Source organism: Staurois parvus, unplaced genomic scaffold (genome assembly GCF_062004578.1).
Source record: "Staurois parvus isolate SC_StPar_1 unplaced genomic scaffold, SC_StPar_1.0 ptg003741l, whole genome shotgun sequence".
Taxonomy (NCBI): Eukaryota; Metazoa; Chordata; class Amphibia; order Anura; family Ranidae; genus Staurois; species Staurois parvus.
Genome location: NW_028321537.1, coordinates 61,705 through 83,906, shown reverse-complemented (window position 1 = coordinate 83,906; position 22,202 = coordinate 61,705). Strand labels below are relative to the sequence as shown.

Below are 22,202 nucleotides of genomic sequence, written 5' to 3'. Positions count from 1 at the left end.
ATCGGTGTTCATGGTGGAGGACACTGAGAGGGTGGAAGAGTGTGGTATCGGTGTTCATGGCGGAGGACACTGAGAGGGTGGTATGGTAGAAGAGTCTGGTATCGGTGTTCATGGTGGAGGACACTGAGAGGGTGGTATGGTGGAAGAGTCTGGTATCGGTGTTCATGGTGGAGGACACTGAGAGGGTGGTATGGTGGAAGAGTCTGGTATCGGTGTTCATGGTGGAGGACACTGAGAGGGTGGTATGGTGGAAGAGTGTGGTATCGGTGTTCATGGTGGAGGACACTGAGAGGGTGGAAGAGTGTGGTATCGGTGTTCATGGTGGAGGACACTGAGAGGGTGGTATGGTGGAAGAGTCTGGTATCGGTGTTCATGGTGGAGGACACCCAGAGGGTGGTATGGTGGAAGAGTCTGGTATCGGTGTTCATGGTGGAGGACACTGAGAGGGTGGAAGAGTGTGGTATCGGTGTTCATGGCGGAGGACACTGAGAGGGTGGTATGGTAGAAGAGTCTGGTATCGGTGTTCATGGTGGAGGACACTGAGAGGGTGGTATGGTGGAAGAGTCTGGTATCGGTGTTCATGGTGGAGGACACTGAGAGGGTGGTATGGTGGAAGAGTCTGGTATCGATGTTCATGGTGGAGGACACTGAGAGGGTGGTATGGTGGAAGAGTGTGGTATCGGTGTTCATGGTGGAGGACACTGAGAGGGTGGAAGAGTGTGGTATCGGTGTTCATGGTGGAGGACACTGAGAGGGTGGTATGGTGGAAGAGTCTGGTATCGGTGTTCATGGTGAAGGACACTGAGAGGGTGGAAGAGTGTGGTATCGGTGTTCATGGTGGAGGACACTGAGAGGGTGGAAGAGTGTGGTATCTGTGTTCATGGTGGAGGACACTGAGAGGGTGGTATGGTGGAAGAGTGTGGTATCGGTGTTCATGGTGGAGGACGCTGAGAGGGTGGTATGGTGGAAGAGTCTAGTATCTGTGTTCATGGTGGAGGACACCGAGAGGGTGGTATGGCGGAAGAGTGTGGTATCGGTGTTCATGGTGGAGGACACTGAGAGGGTGGTATGGTGGAAGAGTGTGGTATCGGTGTTCATGGTGGAGGACACTGAGAGGGTGGTATGGTGGAAGAGTGTGGTATCGGTGTTCATGGTGGAGGACACTGAGAGGGCGGTATGGTGGAAGAGTCTGGTATCGGTGTTCATGGTGGAGGACACTGAGAGGGTGGTGTGGTGGAAGAGTCTGGTATCGGTGTTCATGGTGGAGGACGCTGAGAGGGTGGTATGGTGGAAGAGTGTGGTATCGGTGTTCATGGTGGAGGACACTGAGAGGGTGGTATGGTGGAAGAGTCTGGTATCGGTGTTCATGGTGGAGGACACTGAGAGGGTGGTATGGTGGAAGAGTCTGGTATCGGTGTTCATGGTGGAGGACACTGAGAGGGTGGTACGGTGGAAGAGTGTGGTATCGGTGTTCATGGTGGAGGACACTGAGAGGGTGGTATGGTGGAAGAGTCTGGTATCGGTGTTCATGGTGGAGGACACTGAGAGGGTGGTATGGTGGAAGAGTGTGGTATCGGTGTTCATGGTGGAGGACACTGAGAGGGTGGTATGGTGGAAGAGTCTGGTATCGGTGTTCATGGTGGAGGACACTGAGAGGGTGGTACGGTGGAAGAGTGTGGTATCGGTGTTCATGGTGGAGGACACTGAGAGGGTGGAAGAGTCTGGTATCGGTGTTCATGGTGGAGGACACTGAGAGGGTGGTATGGTGGAAGAGTCTGGTATCTGTGTTCATGGTGGAGGACACTGAGAGGGTGGTGTGGTGGAAGAGTCTGGTATCAGTGTTCATGGTGGAGGACACTGAGAGGGTGGTGTGGTGGAAGAGTCTGGTATCGGTGTTCATGGTGGAGGACACTGAGAGGGTGGTATGGTGGAAGAGTCTGGTATCGGTGTTCATGGTGGAGGACACTGAGAGGGTGGTACGGTGGAAGAGTCTGGTATCTGTGTTCATGGTGGAGGACACTGAGAGGGTGGTATGGTGGAAGAGTGTGGTATCGGTGTTCATGGTGGAGGACACTGAGAGGGTGGTACGGTGGAAGAGTGTGGTATCGGTGTTCATGGTGGAGGACACTGAGAGGGTGGAAGAGTGTGGTATCGGTGTTCATGGTGGAGGACACTGAGAGGGTGGTATGGTGGAAGAGTCTGGTATCGGTGTTCATGGTGGAGGACACTGAGAGGGTGGTGTGGTGGAAGAGTCTGGTATCGGTGTTCATGGTGGACTGATATTCTAGAGAGAGGCTGATGAGGGGGGAGATACGTAGGCAGTGAGTCGGTAGCCTGGTGGGGTGGTGGGTTAGGAAGGAGGAATTGTTTGGAAATGTTCTGGAGGATCTTCTCTCTCTTCTGTAGAAATCACGCTTGTACCCCGGAGGGGTGTCAGAGGTTGCTGACCACCGTCAAGCCGTACTTTCTGAGTCTGATTATTAGGGTGAAATCGATGGGCGACCTGGAGGACCGGGACTACAATGCGCTGTGTAATTATCTGGTGGCCCTTCTCATCCTCCAACACCTACAGAGTCCTACGGTGGTCCGGGATATGACGGTGAGTGTTCCACATCGTACTGAGGTGGTCTGGCCCCTCCCCCTCCTGTCTGTTTTGGATGAATTGTATGGGGTTGGGGGATATGGAGCTAGGGTAACATAAGTTCAGCAAGGGACGTCGGGTGTGGGGGGACTGGGTGAGAATGGATGAAGGTTGTGAATATGGAGACCCGTGGGGGGGAGGGGTAGTTGGGATCAGCAGGAGGGGGATAAGGATAGTGGGGGAGTTCTTTGTGGGGGGATGGAGTGCATAGGCTCTAGGGTAAGATGGAAGTGCAACAAGGGAGCTGGGTGTGGGGGGGGGGGCAATGGATGAAAGTTGTGGCATGGGTGAACCCCGATGTGATGTGGGGGTTGTGGGGACAGCGGGAGGGAATGAGGATAGTGGGGGCAAGTGTTGGGGAGTCGATTGTGGATGACCTGGGGGGAATGAATGATGTGCAATGGGTAGGCCCAGGTGTGGGGGATGGGGACAGTGGGGAGAAAAAAAAGATTGTGGGGCAGTATTAGAGAGGGGGTCAGGGGGTGGGCGCTTCCTTCAAGTGAGTACTGCGTATGGTGAGGGGCCTCCATGTCTGAGGGCCTCGTCTTCCTCCAAGAACCTGAACTGATCACTAACAGCCTTCCATCTGCTCTCTTCTCAGGTCCATCAGTGGCTGCTGAGGTCCCACCTTACAGTTCAGGTGGGCGAGGAGGCCATTGAAGTTGCTGTCATCAGGGTGGAGCAGAGGACGGCGGAGATGAGGCAGATCGCTATAATCGCCTTAGAGAAACAGGAGGAAATGTGGTTCGACACGTTCTTCAGGAAGGTCCGCCCCGTCTTCATGAAGAACGTGAACAAAGGAGAAGACCACTTCTTCGTAGCCACCAATGGCGGGAAAATTAAGAACCTGACCTACAACCACAAGAAGTTCCATGAAAGGTGAGGAAAGCTTCATCTCGCCAATCCACTCCATAACCTGCTGAAAAACCTTAGACATATGGAGTATGCCCATTATAGAGTACGCCCTCTTCTCCTTCCCAGCTGTCACTATACGCCCTCATGGAAGTACACACCCCCACACCATAATCCCCCCTCCACCAAACTCTACACTTGGTACAATGCAGTCAGGCAAGTACCATTCTCCTGGCAACCGCCAAACCCAGACACATCCATCGCATTGCCAGACAGAGAAGCGTGATTGGTCACCCCAGAGAACACGTCTCCTCTGCTCTAGAGTCCAGTGGCGGCGTGCTTTACACCACGGCATCAGACGCTTTGCATTGCACTTGGTGATGGAAGGCTTGGATGCAGCTGCTCGGCCATGGAAACCCATTCCATGAATCTCTCTACGCACTGTTGTTGGGCTCATCTGAAGGCCACACCAAGTTTGGAGGTCTTTAGCTATTGACTCTGCAGACAGTTGGTGACTTCTGTGCGCTTCAGCATGCGCTGACCCCGCCCTGTCATGTGACGTGGCCTACCACTTGGTGGCTGAGTGGCTGTTGTTCCCAGTGGCTTCCACTTTGTTATAATCCCACTAACAGTTGAGCGTGGAATATTTAGTAGCCAGGAAATGTCCCGGATGGACTTATTGCCCAGGTGGCCACCTATCACGGGACCACGCTTGGAGTCACTGAGCTCCTGAGAGCGACCCATTCTTTCACCAATGTTTGTAGAAGCAGTCTGCATGCCTAGGGGCTTGATTGTATACACCTGTGTCCATGGAGGGGATTGGAACACCTGAATCACATGATATGGAGGGGATTGGAACACCTGAGTCACATGATTGGGAGGGGATTGGGACACCTGAATCACATGATATGGAGGGGATTGGAACACCTGAATCACATGATATGGAGGGGATTGGAACACCTGAATCACATGATATGGAGGGGATGGGAACACCTGAATCACATGATATGAAGGGGATGGGAACACCTGAATCACATGATATAGAGGGGATTGGAACACCTGAATCACATGATATGAAGGGGATGGGAACACCTGAGTCACATGATAGGGAGGGGATGGGAACACCTGAATCACATGATATGGAGGGGATTGGAACACCTGAGTCACATGATAGGGAGGGGATGGGAACACCTGAATCACATGATATGGAGGGGATTGGAACACCTGAGTCACATGATAGGGAGGGGATTGGAACACCTGAATCACATGATATGGGGGGATTGGAACACCTGAATCACATGATATGAAGGGGATGGGAACACCTGAATCACATGATATGGAGGGGATTGGAACACCTGAATCACATGATATGAAGGGGATGGGAACACCTGAATCACATGATATGGAGGGGATTGGAACACCTGAGTCACATGATAGGGAGGGGATGGGAACACCTGAATCACATGATATGGAGGGGATTGGAACACCTGAGTCACATGATAGGGAGGGGATGGGAACACCTGAATCACATGATATGGAGGGGATTGGAACACCTAAGTCACATGATAGGGAGGAGATTGGAACACCTGAATCACATGATATGGGGGGATTGGAACACCTGAATCACATGATATGAAGGGGATGGGAACACCTGAGTCACATGATATGGAGGGGATGGGAACACCTGAGTCACATGATATGGAGGGGATTGGAACACCTGAATCACATGATATGGAGGGGATTGGAACACCTGAATCACATGATATGGAGGGGATTGGAACACCTGAATCACATGATATGGAGGGCTGGGACAATATAGTGAATTTACAGAAGGAGTGATTTGCATATTCTGTCCATTTACATCTCTGACAGTTTTTTTTCTTACTAGCCATTCGTTGACTCTAATAAGGCCCAATAACCACGCCCCCACCATTCTCCCGGTTTTATTTCTTCCACGTCCCGCTTTCCCACCTGTGGTGACATCCAGACGCCCCCTACGTCGCCAGTGCCTCGCAGACGCCCCCTACGTCGCCAGTGCCTCGCAGACGCCCCCTACGTCGCCAGTGCCTCGCAGACGCCCCCTACGTCGCCAGTGCCTCGCAGACGCCCCCTACGTCGCCAGTGCCTCGCAGACGCCCCCTACGTCGCCAGTGCCTCGCAGACGCCCCCTACGTCGCCAGTGCCTCGCAGACGCCCCCTACGTCGCCAGTGCCTCGCAGACGCCCCCTACGTCGCCAGTGCCTCGCAGACGCCCCCTACGTCGCCAGTGCCTCGCAGACGCCCCCTACGTCGCCAGTGCCTCGCAGACGCCCCCTACGTCGCCAGTGCCTCGCAGACGCCCCCTACGTCGCCAGTGCCTCGCAGACGCCCCCTACGTCGCCAGTGCCTCGCAGACGCCCCCTACGTCGCCAGTGCCTCGCAGACGCCCCCTACGTCGCCAGTGCCTCGCAGACGCCCCCTACGTCGCCAGTGCCTCGCAGACGCCCCCTACGTCGCCAGTGCCTCGCAGACGCCCCCTACGTCGCCAGTGCCTCGCAGACGCCCCCTACGTCGCCAGTGCCTCGCAGACGCCCCCTACGTCGCCAGTGCCTCGCAGACGCCCCCTACGTCGCCAGTGCCTCGCAGACGCCCCCTACGTCGCCAGTGCCTCGCAGACGCCCCCTACGTCGCCAGTGCCTCGCAGACGCCCCCTACGTCGCCAGTGCCTCGCAGACGCCCCCTACGTCGCCAGTGCCTCGCAGACGCCCCCTACGTCGCCAGTGCCTCGCAGACGCCCCCTACGTCGCCAGTGCCTCGCAGACGCCCCCTACGTCGCCAGTGCCTCGCAGACGCCCCCTACGTCGCCAGTGCCTCGCAGACGCCCCCTACGTCGCCAGTGCCTCGCAGACGCCCCCTACGTCGCCAGTGCCTCGCAGACGCCCCCTACGTCGCCAGTGCCTCGCAGACGCCCCCTACGTCGCCAGTGCCTCGCCGACGCCCCCTACGTCGCCAGTGCCTCGCCGACGCCCCCTACGTCGCCAGTGCCTCGCCGACGCCCCCTACGTCGCCAGTGCCTCGCCGACGCCCCCTACGTCGCCAGTGCCTCGCCGACGCCCCCTACGTCGCCAGTGCCTCGCCGACGCCCCCTACGTCGCCAGTGCCTCGCCGACGCCCCCTACGTCGCCAGTGCCTCGCCGACGCCCCCTACGTCGCCAGTGCCTCGCCGACGCCCCCTACGTCGCCAGTGCCTCGCCGACGCCCCCTACGTCGCCAGTGCCTCGCCGACGCCCCCTACGTCGCCAGTGCCTCGCCGACGCCCCCTACGTCGCCAGTGCCTCGCCGACGCCCCCTACGTCGCCAGTGCCTCGCCGACGCCCCCTACGTCGCCAGTGCCTCGCCGACGCCCCCTACGTCGCCAGTGCCTCGCCGACGCCCCCTACGTCGCCAGTGCCTCGCCGACGCCCCCTACGTCGCCAGTGCCTCGCCGACGCCCCCTACGTCGCCAGTGCCTCGCCGACGCCCCCTACGTCGCCAGTGCCTCGCCGACGCCCCCTACGTCGCCAGTGCCTCGCCGACGCCCCCTACGTCGCCAGTGCCTCGCCGACGCCCCCTACGTCGCCAGTGCCTCGCCGACGCCCCCTACGTCGCCAGTGCCTCGCCGACGCCCCCTACGTCGCCAGTGCCTCGCCGACGCCCCCTACGTCGCCAGTGCCTCGCCGACGCCCCCTACGTCGCCAGTGCCTCGCCGACGCCCCCTACGTCGCCAGTGCCTCGCCGACGCCCCCTACGTCGCCAGTGCCTCGCCGACGCCCCCTACGTCGCCAGTGCCTCGCCGACGCCCCCTACGTCGCCAGTGCCTCGCCGACGCCCCCTACGTCGCCAGTGCCTCGCCGACGCCCCCTACGTCGCCAGTGCCTCGCCGACGCCCCCTACGTCGCCAGTGCCTCGCCGACGCCCCCTACGTCGCCAGTGCCTCGCCGACGCCCCCTACGTCGCCAGTGCCTCGCCGACGCCCCCTACGTCGCCAGTGCCTCGCCGACGCCCCCTACGTCGCCAGTGCCTCGCCGACGCCCCCTACGTCGCCAGTGCCTCGCCGACGCCCCCTACGTCGCCAGTGCCTCGCCGACGCCCCCTACGTCGCCAGTGCCTCGCCGACGCCCCCTACGTCGCCAGTGCCTCTCCGACGCCCCCTACGTCGCCAGTGCCTCTCCGACGCCCCCTACGTCGCCAGTGCCTCTCCGACGCCCCCTACGTCGCCAGTGCCTCTCCGACGCCCCCTACGTCGCCAGTGCCTCTCCGACGCCCCCTACGTCGCCAGTGCCTCTCCGACGCCCCCTACGTCGCCAGTGCCTCCCAGAGAGCTCCGGTATGGGAATTGTGGGATCTTGTGAAATGTGTGGGATCCCGGGAAAAGCCCCTTTTTTCTTCTTTGGTCTAGCTCTAACCATGTGGGTTTTGGCTGCCAGGGCCTCGTGTAAACCATAACAAACCTCATGGGATCTGGTGAGGACACCACTGAAGGGCCTACAAGGAGGACAAGGCAGAAGAAGCCAGCCTCCGGTGATGGCTTATATTGTAAAATGGCGGCATGGTTTTCCAAGCAGGGATGGACAGACCAATGGGATTGGGGGAAATCCTGGTGGTGCTGATGGTGTTGTCTGTTTTATGTAAGGACAAAGTCCTCACCATAACAGGATTGGAAGAATTGCTCTGCTCTATGGGGGGAACGTGGTTGGGGGAGGAGCTGGTCTGGTCCAATGATGTCATTTCCTTAGACCGGTACAGAAGAACCATACTGTATTTTTCAGGTTCCATCTTCCGGAGGTGAAGGTCCAGCAGGTGAGGAAAGTTTTTGAACAATGCTGCTTGTCTCGGTGTAACGACGAAGAGCAACAACTGCTGCGAAAACACCTGAGGCTCTCACCGCAAGCGGCCAAACCCTCCGAGACGGACCTGGTGCGGGCGGCTGTTATGGTGAGCAGGATGCAGAGACATTGGGCCCCTCCGGCCTCCAGGTGGGTTGCTGGCGGCATAATGACGACTTTTCATATTACGAGTTGTACTTCTCTCTGGTCGCCTTCGTTGTTGGAAGCCGTGGCTTCTGTAGACTGCACTGATGGTGGCCAAGAAGCCTCAAGCATCTCTCTGCACCTTGGGATAACTGGCTCTATCATTGGCTGCATCTTCAGTATGCGCCTGCGGTCCTGGACAGTTATTTGGCTGTTGGGGTATAAAGGAATGATTGGCTTGGCTCCGCCCACTCTCCTGAGATGAGGAATTTTATTGGATATGTGATGGAATGAGCCATGTGATTACCTTCTGTTCTTAGGAGACCTTCTATTATGGGGTTGGCCTTCTGAACGGGGAGAGGGATCCCCGGAACGTTGTGTGTAGCCCCTCTGCTGCACTGGAGGGGGTGATGAAGCTATGTGGGTGGAGCCACGCACAGCCGTGGGTTGGGTTTTGGGTGGTTGTCTGTGACCATAAAATCTGACTGTACCACGAAATGAGGTCTAAGGAGCCACCTTTTGTCATTTTCACCAGTTTCCCTTCCGGGGACGCAGACCTCCAGGGGCCGAGGGGTGACGGTGAGGACAGCAGTGCCGACGTGGCCCTCGTGGGTGAGAAGGAGATGTGTTTTAAGAAGACTGAAGATGCCTATCCTGTCAGCATTAACCGTGCTGGCCCAGGCACCAAGGCCTGTAAGAGAATATCCAAGGCGCACGGCGCGTACTGCTATAAACGCTGGAGGGCGCAGCAGTACAGAATGCGGATGGATGATGTCATCGGTGAGAAGAACGTTCTTCTATGCGGTCCCGTTTTACGGGTTGGGTGGGTTTTTTTTTCATACCAGGCCCTTCGGATAAAAAAGGTTTGAGGTTCCCACCCAAAGGGTCTGGTATGAATTTTAATGGGGAACCCCCCCAAAAAAATCTAGGGAAAAAGCATAAGACCACCCCCACTAAAAATCCATAGCAGACCGTTATTGGAGGACGTAGATTGGCAGGTCAGGAAAGGGTGTGTTCCCCTTGTCACCCCTCCCCACATGCCCTTAACATGGGGGTTGTACCTTGCCACGCCCTCACAAAACACCTTGTCCCCATGCTGGTGACTACAAGGGCCTCTGGCCCAGTGTTGGTGGGGGAGGGGCAGTTATAGGAATCTGGAAGTCCCTTTCAACCAGGGGCGGACTGACCATTTGGAAACTCGGACACTGCCCGAGGGCCCAGGGTCAGTAGGGGGCCCCATGAGATGCACCTTTTTCATAGGCTTTCTTGAGTTTGGGCAAGGACACAGGGGCCACATGATCCCTTATTGCCCGGGGGCCCCATGAGTTGTCAGTCAGCCCCTGCTTTCAACAATGACCCACAATGTTTAGATCCATGTCAATCCCAATGTCCACTGAAAGGGAAAACCTGATGACCCTAAAGGTATGGCAGCTCCCTGAGCTATCATGGGCAATGTATGGAAAGGGGCGGGAATAGTGGTGACCTCATTGCCCAAATATGGCCACGGTTATATCTGGACCATGTTATTTCCCAAACAGGACCATGTGGCCGTATTTAGACAGCAATGTGACCCATGCCCCCAACCCTTTCCTCATGGCTGAGGACTTCCGAGTGGTTGGTCATGGCAACTGCTGCTTCCTTAGCAACCAATGAAGCTGTCACATTCGGCCATGCTAAATGCCCTAAACACTCAGCCCATCCCTATTCTGCAGTGTGGAGGGATTTTTTTTCTTGTTTTTGGGTCTCCTGTACCCCTAACCTTTCCTTCGCAGGTCAATTGAGCCAATAAATCTCAAGGAAAGGATTGTAGGGTCTGATACAGTCAGGTCCATAAATATTGGGACATGGACACAATTCTAACATTTTTGGCTCTATACACCACCACAATGGATTTGAAATGAAACCAACAAGATGTGCTTTAACTGCAGACTGTCAGCTTTAATTTGAGGGTATTTACATCCAAATCAGGTGAACGGTGTAGGAATTACAACAGTTTGCATAGGTGCCTCCCACTTGTTAAGGGACCAAAAGTAATGGGACAGAATAATCATCATAAATCAAACTTTCACTTTTTAATACTTGGTTACAAATCCTTTGCAGTCAATGACAGCCTGAAGTGTGGAACGCATAGACATCAGCAGACGCTGGGTGTCATCCCTGGTGATGCTCTGCCAGGCCTTTACTGCAACTGTCTTCAGTTCCTGCTTGTTCTTGGGGCATTTTCCCTTCAGTTTTGTCTTCAGCAAGTGAAATGCTCAATCAGATTCAGGTCAGGTGATTGGCCATTGCAGAACATTCCACTTCTTTGGTGTCTTTTGCAGTCTGCTTTGGGTCATTGTCCATCTGCACTGTGAAGCGTCCAATGAGTTGTGAAGCATTTGGCTGAATATGAGCCGATAATATTCCCGAAACACTTCACAATTCATCCGGCTGCTTCTGTCAGCCGTCACATCATCAATAAATACAAGAGAAGCAGTTCCATTGGCAGCCATACATGCCCACGCCATGACACTACCACCACCATGATCACTGATGAGGTGGTATGCTGAGGACCATGAGCAGTTCCTTCTCCATACTCTTCTCTTCCCATCACTCTGGTACAAGTTGATGTCGGTCTCATCTGTCCATAGGATGTTGTTCCAGAACTGTGAAGGCTTTTTTACATGTCGTTTGGCAAACTCTAATCTGGCCTTCCTGTGTTTGAGGCTCACCAATGGTTTCCATCTTGTGGTGAACCCTCTGTATTCACTCTGGTGAAGTCTTCTCTTGATTGGTGACTTTGACACACATACACCTACCTCCTGGAGGGTGTTCTTGATCTGGCCAACTGTTGTGAAGGGTGTTTTCTTCACCAGGGAAAGAATTCTTCGCTCATCCACCACAGTTGTTTTCCGTGGTCTTCCGGTCTTTTGGTGTTGCTGAGCTCACCGGTGCGTTCCTTCTTTTTAAGAATGTTCCAAACAGTTGTTTTGGCCACGCCTAATGTTTTTGCTATCTCTCTGACGGGTTTGTTTTGTTTTTTCAGCCTAATGATGGCTTCACGGATAGTGACAGCTCTTTGGATCTCATCTTGAGAGTTGACAGCAACAGATTCCAAATGCAAATAGCACACTTGAAATGAACTCTGGACCTTTTATCTGCTCATTGTAATTGGGATAATGAGGGAATAACACACACCTGGCCATGGAACAGCTGAGAAGCCAATTGTCCCATTACTTTTGGTCCCTTGACAAGTGGGAGGCACATATGCAAACTGTTGTAATTCCTACACCGTTCACCTGATTTGGATGTAAATACCCTCAAATTAAAGCTGACAGTCTGCAGTTAAAGCACATCTTGTTCGTTTCATTTCAAATCCATTGTGGTGTATAGAGCCAAAAATGTTAGAGTTGTGTCTATGTCCCAATATTTATGGACCTGACTGTATATTAGTGAGCGGTTGAGTAGCTATGGGGCCGGTCACCATTAAGAAAGCTAGGAGGACCGATTTAAAATCCAGCAGCCCTTACGTGGGTATTGGTACATCGGGTTCAGAGAAGAAACTTGGGAATTTGTAGAGGATTGGAAAGTGGAGAACCATCCAAGTTATAAATATTGGATATTGAGCCCATTGTTCCTATTTCTTTAGGACGCTTCAAAAGGAGCCTACCAACAGAAGAACAGATCCAGTCCTACATTAAGGTGCAAGGCTGGAAGGTCAATGTCCCGAAAGTCCAGGATATTCTGGAGAACTGGAAGCCCAGCATAGATCGAGATAAGGCGGATCTTACCAAAGAAATAGAAAGGCTGGTGGACTCCCAGGACTGGAAAGGACTGGCCATCGTGGAGGACAGAGTTGGGAACACCGGAGAGACGCTCATCACTACTCTGCCGTTCCAGAAAGGAGACGTTGTGTGTGACTGCCATGGAGCCGTGGTGAGCCATGAACGAGGAGAGGAGATTTTGAACTCCATCGCTCCGGGAGAGATGTGCTACTTGTATTTCTTCAAGGACAAAAAACAACAGAAGAGGCTTTGCATTGACGCCCAAAACGTCCCATGTCCCTGCCACCCCAGACTGTCCACCTACGGCAGAAAGATAAACCATTCCAAGAAGAAGCCGAACCTCAAACCCGAAGTGAGATATCTGAAGAACGGCACCTCTCCCGTGATACTGTTGATAGCCAAGGAGGACATCGATGTGGGAACTGAGCTCACCTTCGACTATGGAGTGACCATGTAAGACCTTTAAGACTTTTTATAAAGATGTAGATTATATGCAATGCATTCCTGGCCTTCAACCCCACCAATGAAAGGTTAAAGCTGGACTCCAGACATGGATATCTTGGGATAGTTACATTGGTCCTCCTGGTATACTTGTCCAATCCCTATGGAAGGGAAGAATCACTATATTAGCCATTGCTACTAGCGATCTTCACTATCCTCCAGATCCAGAGTGGCTGCCCTACTGCATAGTGACCACCAGGGACGGACTGGCCATTTGGAAATTCGGGCACTGCCCGAGGGCCCGGGGTCATGAGATGCACCTTTTTCATAGGCTTTTTTGAGTTTGGGCAAGGACACGGGCCCCATGATCCCCTATTGCCCGGGGGCCCCATGAGTTGTCAGTCCGCCCCTGGTAACCACAGGCTGCCATTTTGAGAATGCCTTATAGTTTTCTCAATGGATGCAAGGTGTTTTCTGATTGGACGAGATGGAGATCATGATGTCACCTTATCTAATCGGAGAACTCTTTGCATCCATTGATCGAATAGTGCCCATGCCAAGCGATCGATCCACTTTATTTCCACCTTATCCAGTCATAAAACTCTTTGTATCCATTGGAAGAATGGTGCCCATGCCAAGCGAGCGACCTGTGCAGCAGGGTAGTCAGAAGACGGCGAGGATCACTAGTCGTAGAAACTACTGCAGTGATTTCCTGCTTCCATGTGGATCAGCCAGGTATGGAATTTGTAGACTTACTCTGGTCCAAGATGGTCCAACGTAACAATGCAAAGATTTCCATACCTGGAATTCGGCAAAAATATCCACACCTGGAATTCGGCAAAAATATCCATACCTGGAATTCGGCAAAAATATCCATACCTGGAATTCCGCAAATACAGTGGGGCAAAAAAGTATTTAGTCCCCACCAATGGTGCAAGTTCTCCCACTTACAAAGATGAGAGAGGCCTGTAATTGGCATCATAGGGAGACCTCAACTATGAGAGACAAAATGAGAAAACAAATCCAGACAATCTCATTGGCTGATCTGGAAAGAATTTATCTGCAAATTATGGTGGAAAATAAGTATTTGGTGACCTACAAACAACAAGATTTCTGGCTCTCACAGACCTGGACCTTCTTCTTTAAGAGGCTCCTCTGTCCTGCACTCATTACCTGTATCAATGGCACCTGTTTGAACTTGTTATCAGTATAAAAGACACCTGTCCACAACCTCAAACAGTCACACTCCAAACTCCACTATGGTGAAGACCAAAGAGCTGTCGGAGGACACCAGAAACAAAATTGTAGACCTGCACCAGGCTGGGAAGACTGAATCTGCAATAGGCAAGCAGCTTGGTGTGAACAAATCAACTGTGGGAGCAATAATTAGAAAATGGAAGACATACAAGACCACTGATAATCTCCCTCCATCTGGGGCTCCACGCAAGATCTCACCCCGTGGGGTCAAAATGATCACAAGAACGGTGAGCAAAAATCCCAGGACCACACGGGGGGACCTAGTGAATGACCTGCAGAGAGCTGGGACCAACGTAACAAAGGCTACCATCAGTAACACACTACGCCGCCAGGGACTCAGATCCTGCAGTGCCAGACGTGGCCCCCTGCTTAGGCCAGTACATGTCCCGGCCCCTCTGAAGTTTGCTAGAGAGCATTTGGATGATCCAGAAGAGGATTGGGAGAATGTCATATGGTCAGATGAAACCAAAATAGAACTGTTTGGTAGAAACACAACTCGTCGTGTTTGGAGGAGAGAGAATGCTGAGTTGCATCCGAAGAACACCATACCTACTGTGAAGCATGGAGGTGGCAACATCATGCTTTGGGGCTGTTTCTCCGCAAAGGGACCAGGACGACTGATCCATGTACAGGACAGAATGAATGGGGCCATGTATCGGGAGATTTTGAGTGCAAACCTCCTTCCATCAGCAAGGGCATTGAAGATGAAACGTGGCTGGGTCTTCCAACATGACAATGATTCCAAACATACCACCCGGGCAACGAAGGAGTGGCTTCGTAAGAAGCATTTCAAGGTCCTGGAGTGGCCTAGCCAGTCTCCAGATCTCAACCCCATAGAAAACCTTTGGAGGGAATTGAAAGTCCGTGTTGCCCAGCGACAGCCCCAAAACATCACTGCTCTAGAGGAGATCTGCATGGAGGAGGAGATCTGCATGGAGGATGGGCCAACATACCAGCAACAGTGTGTGCCAACCTTGTGAGGACTTCCAGGAAACGTCTGACCTCTGTCATTGCCAACAAAGGATATATAACAAAGTATTGACATGAACTTTTCATATTCACCAAATACTTATTTTCCACCATAATTTTGCAAATAAATTCTTTCCAGATCAGCCAATGAGATTGTCTGGATTTGTTTTCTCATTTTGTCTCTCATAGTTGAGGTCTCCCTATGATGCCAATTACAGGCCTCTCTCATCTTTGTAAGTGGGAGAACTTGCACCATTGGTGGTGACTACATACTTTTTTGCCCCACTGTATATCCATACCTGGAATTCAGCTTGAGTCAGATGACCTGACTGAAGGAATATCTGGTCTAATTGGCCAATGATGGGCCTGAGCCTAATCACATCTACATATCAACACACACCTGTGTTGACCAGGTCTGGGTTGTCTGTGAAGGTTCTCTGTCCTCCAAGTCATGGTATCTCAAGTAATAGTCACATTAATCTGGACTTGTTCTCTAATGTTGATGGCGTTTCGTTGCTCTGGTTCTAATGATTGTCAGGAAGATACCCCAACCTTTATATCCACCCAGGTAGAACCTTCATCCAATCACTATGGAAGGTGTAAATGTAGGTTGTCCAAGAACAGCATGGGAGGTATGAGAGTTGTGGAACACCCCTCTGTTCTAGCGACCTCATCCCTTGCTTGGTGTCCAGGGGTCTGCATAGGTGTTGGTCTTTTTAGTCAATGGCTGAAGGCGTGAATGTCTTGTCATGGTGTAGAGATGTTACAATAGCTCCCAGTTTGACATCCTGTTCAGGGATTATTATTCCAGTCAGATGTAGATGGTCTCTTCTAGACCTCTCGAGAACCAGTTGTCCAAAGTATGTCCTTGAAAGAATGTTTTGGGGTTTTTTTTTCCAGTAAGGTTGTAGGAAGACCGTTGAGTCTCGGCCTGTAGAATTTGCCTTCCTATGTTGAGCCTTTCATTGTTGAGCGGTTGTCTCCTCAATGAACTGGTCCTTGTAGTCCTCACTACACCGCACTGCATATACCAAATGACTTGGCTTGTGTTGGGTCTTATGGATGTCCAAGCTTCTGTAGAATTTGCCTTCCTATGTTGAGCCTTTCATTGTTGAGCGGTTGTCTCCTCAATAAACTGGTCCTTGTAGTCCTCACTACACCGCACTGCATATACCAAATGACTTGGCTTGTGTTGGGTCTTATGGATGTCCAAGCTTCTGTAGAATTTGCCTTCCTATGTTGAGCCTTTCATTGTTGAGCGGTTGTCTCCTCAATGAACTGGTCCTTGTAGTCCTCACTACACCGCACTGCATATACCAAATGACTTGGCTTGTGTTGGGTCTTATGGATGTCCAAGCTTCTGTAGAATTTGCCTTCCTATGTTGAGCCTTTCATTGTTGAGCGGTTGTCTCCTCAATGAACTGGTCCTTGTAGTCCTCACTACACCGCACTGCATATACCAAATGACTTGGCTTGTGTTGGGTCTTATGGATGTCCAAGCTTCTGTAGAATTTGCCTTCCTATGTTGAGCCTTTCATTGTTGAGCGGTTGTCTCCTCATTGAACTGGTCCTTGTAGTCCTCACTACACCGCACTGCATATACCAAATGACTTGGCTTGTGTTGGGTCTTATGGATGTCCAAGCTTCTGTAGAATTTGCCTTCCTATGTTGAGCCTTTCATTGTTGAGCGGTTGTCTCCTCAATGAACTGGTCCTTGTAGTCCTCACTACACCGCACTGCATATACCAAATGACTTGGCTTGTGTTGGGTCTTATGGATGTCCAAGCTTCTGTCCCAATGTATTGCTGGGCTTGAAGGACACAATGATGAGTGGGTTCATTCCTGGGTAATTCGAGCCAAGTCTTCATGTGTGGATGCCAGTATCAGACAGGTGATGGGATGTACTTGTGGAAGGTACTTGAACCTTCCAGTTTTGGGAAGTGGAAGGGTGAATGTTTCTGTATGCAAGAGTGAGTGATCGGTGACCTTTCTAGGAGGACCAGACCTAACCAAGTTCCCTGGAGTATTGGAGGGGGAGAAGAGAATAAAGAGCTGTGTCTCCGACCAGCTTCCAAATTGGAGAGGCCATTACCTTCCCTTATAGCATCACCAGGCTCATACAGGTACGGGGAAGATGCAGGGAGGTCAGCACCTGCCCCATCCCCCGCCCCCAGAACTGCATCTCCCAAGATGAAAGCCAGCATTCCTATTCCTGCCATGTTTGCTTAGATTGTTTGACACCCTTTGAGTGATTTGTGTCCAAATATTATTTTCTTTGCTGCTTTTTTGTGTATTTCAGGCACACTCAACAGAAACATACGGCACATCAGCAAGTGACACTCAATTCTGGGCATGAGCCATCCAGGCCAATAGAACAGGTCTCGCATGTTCCCCAGGAGATGGAGCGGGTCTCGCATGTTCCCCAGGAGATGGAGCGGGTCTCGCATGTTCCCCAGGAGATGGAGCGGGTCTCGCATGTTCCCCAGGAGATGGAGCGGGTCTCGCATGTTCCCCAGGAGATGGAGCGGGTCTCACCTGTTCCCCAGGAGATGGAGCGGGTCTCACCTGTTCCCCAGGAGATGGAGCGGGTCTCACCTGTTCCCCAGGAGATGGAGCGGGTCTCACCTGTTCCCCAGGAGATGGAGCGGGTCTCGCCTGTTCCCCAGGAGATGGAGCGGGTCTCGCCTGTTCCCCAGGAGATGGAGCAGGTCTCGCCTGTTCCCCAAGAGATGGAGCGGGTCTCGCATGTTACCCAAGAGATGGAGCGGGTCTCTCGTGTTACCCAAGAGATGGAGCGTGTCTCACATGTTACCCAGGAGATGAAACAGGTCTCGCATGTTGCCCAAGAGATGGAGAGGGTCTCGCAAGTTCCTCAGGAGATGGAGCAGGTCTCACAAGTTCCTCAGCAGATGGAGCAGGTCTCACAAGTTCCTCAGCAGATGGAGCAGGTCTCACAAGTTCCTCAGCAGATGGAGCAGGTCTCACAAGTTCCTCAGCAGATGGAGCAGGTCTCACAAGTTCCTCAGCAGATGGAGCAGGTCTCACAAGTTCCTCAGCAGATGGAGCAGGTCTCACAAGTTCCTCAGCAGATGGAGCAGGTCTCACAAGTTCCTCAGCAGATGGAGCAGGTCTCACAAGTTCCTCAGCAGATGGAGCAGGTCTCACAAGTTCCTCAGGAGATGGAGCAGGTCTCACAAGTTCCTCAGGAGATGGAGCAGGTCTCACAAGTTCCTCAGGAGATGGAGCAGGTCTCACAAGTTCCTCAGGAGATGGAGCAGGTCTCTTTTGTTCCCCAGGAGATGGAGCAGGTCTCTTTTGTTCCCCAGGAGATGGAGCAGGTCTCTCTTGTTCCCCAGGAGATGGAGCAGGTCTCTCTTGTTCCCCAGGAGATGGAGCAGGTCTTGCAAGTTCCTCAGGAGATGGAGCAGGTCTCTTTTGTTCCCCAAGAGATGGAGCAGGTCTCTCTTGTTCCCCAGGAGATGGAGCAGGTCTCTCTTGTTCCCCAGGAGATGGAACAGGTCTCTCTTGTTCCCCAGGAGATGGAACAGGTCTCTCTTGTTCCCCAGGAGATGGAACAGGTCTCTCTTGTTCCCCAGGAGATGGAACAGGTCTCTCTTGTTCCCCAGGAGATGGAACAGGTCTCTCTTGTTCCCCAGGAGATGGAGCAGGTCTCTCTTGTTCCCCAGGAGATGGAGCAGGTCTCTCTTGTTCCCCAGGAGATGGAGCAGGTCTCTCTTGTTCCCCAGGAGATGGAGCAGGTCTCTCTTGTTCCCCAGGAGATGGAGCAGGTCTCTCTTGTTCCTCAGGAGATGGAACAGGTCTCGCAAGTTCCTCAGGAGATGAAGCAGGTCTCGCAAATTCCCCAGGAGATGGAGCAGGTCTCGCAAGTTCCCCAGGAGATGGAGCAGGTCTTGCGTGCCCATCAGGAGCAGGAGATGCAGCGGGTGTCACATGTCTCTAAGGAGCTGGGGTTGATGTCAATTGTCTCCCAGGAAATGGAGACAGTGTCCCATGTCTCCCAGGGGCAGGAGAGGGAGCAGGTCTCACCTGTCCCCGAGGTGCAGGAGATGGAGCAGCTCTTAGATGTCCAACAGGAACAGAAGATGAAACCGGTGTCACATATTCCCCAGAAGCCAGAGCTGGAGCCAGCGTCGCCTGTCCCCCAGGAGCTGGAGCCGGCGTCGCCTGTCCCCCAGGAGCTGGAGCCGGCGTCGCCTGTCCCCCAGGAGCTGGAGCCGGCGTCGCCTGTCCCCCAGGAGCTGGAGCCGGCGTCGCCTGTCCCCCAGGAGCTGGAGCCGGCGTCGCCTGTCCCCCAGGAGCTGGAGCCGGCGTCGCCTGTCCCCCAGGAGCTGGAGCCGGCGTCGCCTGTCCCCCAGGAGCTGGAGCCGACGTCGCATGCCCACCATGAGCAGGAGGCAGCGTCTTATGTTCCCCGGGACCAGGAACAGAAGTCCCTTGTCCCAAATCTGCTGCAGACCTTGCATGTCCTCCAGGAGCAGGACACGGAGCGGACCTTCCATGACTCCATAGAGCAGGAGCGGGTCTCGTTGGAGGAATCCATCTGTGATCTGCATGAAGATGATGGCACCAATCTCCTTGGTAAGTGCCAAATTGTTTTGAGGTATTATACCCCCCTCTCCGGTGTCCCGTGTCTCCCTCCTCCCCTCCGTTCCCTGTAATAGAAGGATTATACCCCCCTCTCCGGTGTCCCGTGTCTCCTACCTCCCCTCCGTTCCCTGTAATAGAAGACGTATTATACCCCCCTCTCCGGTGTCCCGTGTCTCCTACCTCCCCTCCGTTCCCTGTAATAGAAGAGGTATTATACCCCCCTCTCCGGTGTCCCGTGTCTCCTACCTCCCCTCCGTTCCCTGTAATAGAAGAGGTATTATACCCCCCTCTCCGGTGTCCCGTGTCTCCTACCCCCCCTCCGTTCCCTGTAATAGAAGAGGTATTATACCCCCCTCTCCGGTGTCCCGTGTCTCCTACCTCCCCTCCAATCCCTGTAATAGAAGAGGTATTATACCCCCCTCTCCGGTGTCCCGTGTCTCCTACCCCCCCTCCGTTCCCTGTAATAGAAGAGGTATTATACCCCCCTCTCCGGTGTCCCGTGTCTCCTACCTCCCCTCCGTTCCCTGTAATAGAAGAGGTATTATACCCCCCTCTCCGGTGTCCCGTGTCTCCTACCTCCCCTCCGTTCCCTGTAATAGAAGACGTATTATACCCCCCTCTCCAGTGTCCCGTGTCTCCTACCTCCCCTCCGTTCCCTGTAATAGAAGAGGTATTATACCCCCCTCTCCGGTGTCCCGTGTCTCCTACCTCCCCTCCGTTCCCTGTAATAGAAGAGGTATTATACCCCCCTCTCCGGTGTCCCGTGTCTCCTACCTCCCCTCCGTTCCCTGTAATAGAAGACGTATTATACCCCCCTCTCCGGTGTCCTGTGTCTCCTACCTCCCCTCCGTTCCCTGTAATAAAGGAGGTATTATACCCCCCTCTCCGGTGTCCCGTGTCTCCCACCTCCCCTCCGTTCCCTGTAATAGAAGAGGTATTATACCCCCCTCTCCGGTGTCCCGTGTCTCCTACCTCCCCTCTGTTCCCTGTAATAGAAGAGGTATTATACCCCCCTCTCCGGTGTCCCGTGTCTCCTACCTCCCCTCCGTTCCCTGTAATAGAAGAGGTATTATACCCCCCTCTCCGGTGTCCCGTGTCTCCTACCCCCCCTCCGTTCCCTGTAATAGAAGAGGTATTATACCCCCCTCTCCGGTGTCCCGTGTCTCCTACCCCCCCTCCGTTCCCTGTAATAGAAGAGGTATTATACCCCCCTCTCCGGTGTCCCGTGTCTCCTACCTCCCCTCCGTTCCCTGTAATAGAAGAGGTATTATACCCCCCCTCTCCGGTGTCCCGTGTCTCCTACCCCCCCTCCGTTCCCTGTAATAGAAGAGGTATTATACCCCCCCTCCGGTGTCCCGTGTCTCCCACCTCCCCTCCGTTCCCTGTAATAGAAGAGGTATTATACCCCCCTCTCCGGTGTCCCGTGTCTCCTACCTCCCCTCCAATCCCTGTGATAGAAGAGGTATTATACCCCCCTCTCCGGTGTCCCGTGTTCCCTACCTCCCCTCCGTTCCCTGTAATAGAAGAGGTATTATACCCCCCTCTCCGGTGTCCCGTGTCCCCTACCCCCCCTCCGTTCCCTGTAATAGTGGAGGTATTATACCCCCCTCTCCGGTGTCCCGTGTCTCCTACCTCCCCTCCGTTCCCTGTAATAAAGGAGGTATTATACCCCCCTCTCCGGTGTCCCGTGTCTCCTACCTCCCCTCCGTTCCCTGTAATAGAAGAGGTATTATACCCCCCTCTCCGGTGTCCCCTGTCTCCCTCCTCCCTCCGTTCCCTGTAATAGAAGAGGTATTATACCCCCCTCTCCGGTGTCCCGTGTCTCCTACCTCCCCTCCGTTCCCTGTAATAGAAGAGGTATTATACCCCCCTCTCCGGTGTCCCGTGTCTCCTACCTCCCCTCCGTTCCCTGTAATAGAAGACGTATTATACCCCCCTCTCCGGTGTCCCGTGTCTCCTACCTCCCCTCCGTTCCCTGTAATAGAAGAGGTATTATACCCCCCTCTCCGGTGTCCCGTGTCTCCCACCTCCCCTCCGTTCCCTGTAATAAAGGAGGTATTATACCCCCCTCTCCGGTGTCCCGTGTCTCCCACCTCCCCTCCGTTCCCTGTAATAGAAGAGGTATTATACCCCCCTCTCCGGTGTCCCGTGTCTCCTACCTCCCCTCCGTTCCCTGTAATAGAAGAGGTATTATACCCCCCTCTCCGGTGTCCCGTGTCTCCTACCCCCCTTCCGTTCCCTGTAATAGAAGAGGTATTATACCCCCCTCTCCGGTGTCCCGTGTCTCCTACCCCCCCTCCGTTCCCTGTAATAGAAGAGGTATTATACCCCCCCTCCGGTGTCCCGTGTCTCCCACCTCCCCTCCGTTCCCTGTAATAGAAGAGGTATTATACCCCCCCTCCGGTGTCCCGTGTCTCCCACCTCCCCTCCGTTCCCTGTAATAGAAGAGGTATTATACCCCCCCTCCGGTGTCCCGTGTCTCCCACCTCCCCTCCGTTCCCTGTAATAGAAGAGGTATTATACCCCCCTCTCCGGTGTCCCGTGTCTCCTACCTCCCCTCCAATCCCTGTGATAGAAGAGGTATTATACCCCCCTCTCCGGTGTCCCGTGTCTCCTACCCCCCCTCCGTTCCCTGTAATAGAAGAGGTATTATACCCCCCTCTCCGGTGTCCCGTGTCTCCT

The 22,202-nt window shown here is 53.7% G+C and overlaps 1 protein-coding gene across 1 annotated transcript in view; it reads left to right on the top strand.

The window, feature by feature from the left end:
• The first annotated feature begins 2,372 nt into the window (after positions 1-2,372).
• LOC149427461 (uncharacterized) overlaps positions 2,373-22,202 on the top strand; it is a 39,535-nt gene continuing 19,705 nt past the window's right edge. The window contains exons 1-6 of the mRNA XM_089668007.1: positions 2,373-2,599; positions 3,243-3,520; positions 8,281-8,487; positions 9,017-9,261; positions 12,110-12,698; positions 17,212-19,511. Coding sequence (XP_089524133.1) covers positions 2,375-2,599; positions 3,243-3,520; positions 8,281-8,487; positions 9,017-9,261; positions 12,110-12,698; positions 17,212-19,511 — 3,844 coding nt within the window. The 5' untranslated portion in view covers positions 2,373-2,374. The remainder of the gene's footprint in view (positions 2,600-3,242; positions 3,521-8,280; positions 8,488-9,016; positions 9,262-12,109; positions 12,699-17,211; positions 19,512-22,202) is intronic.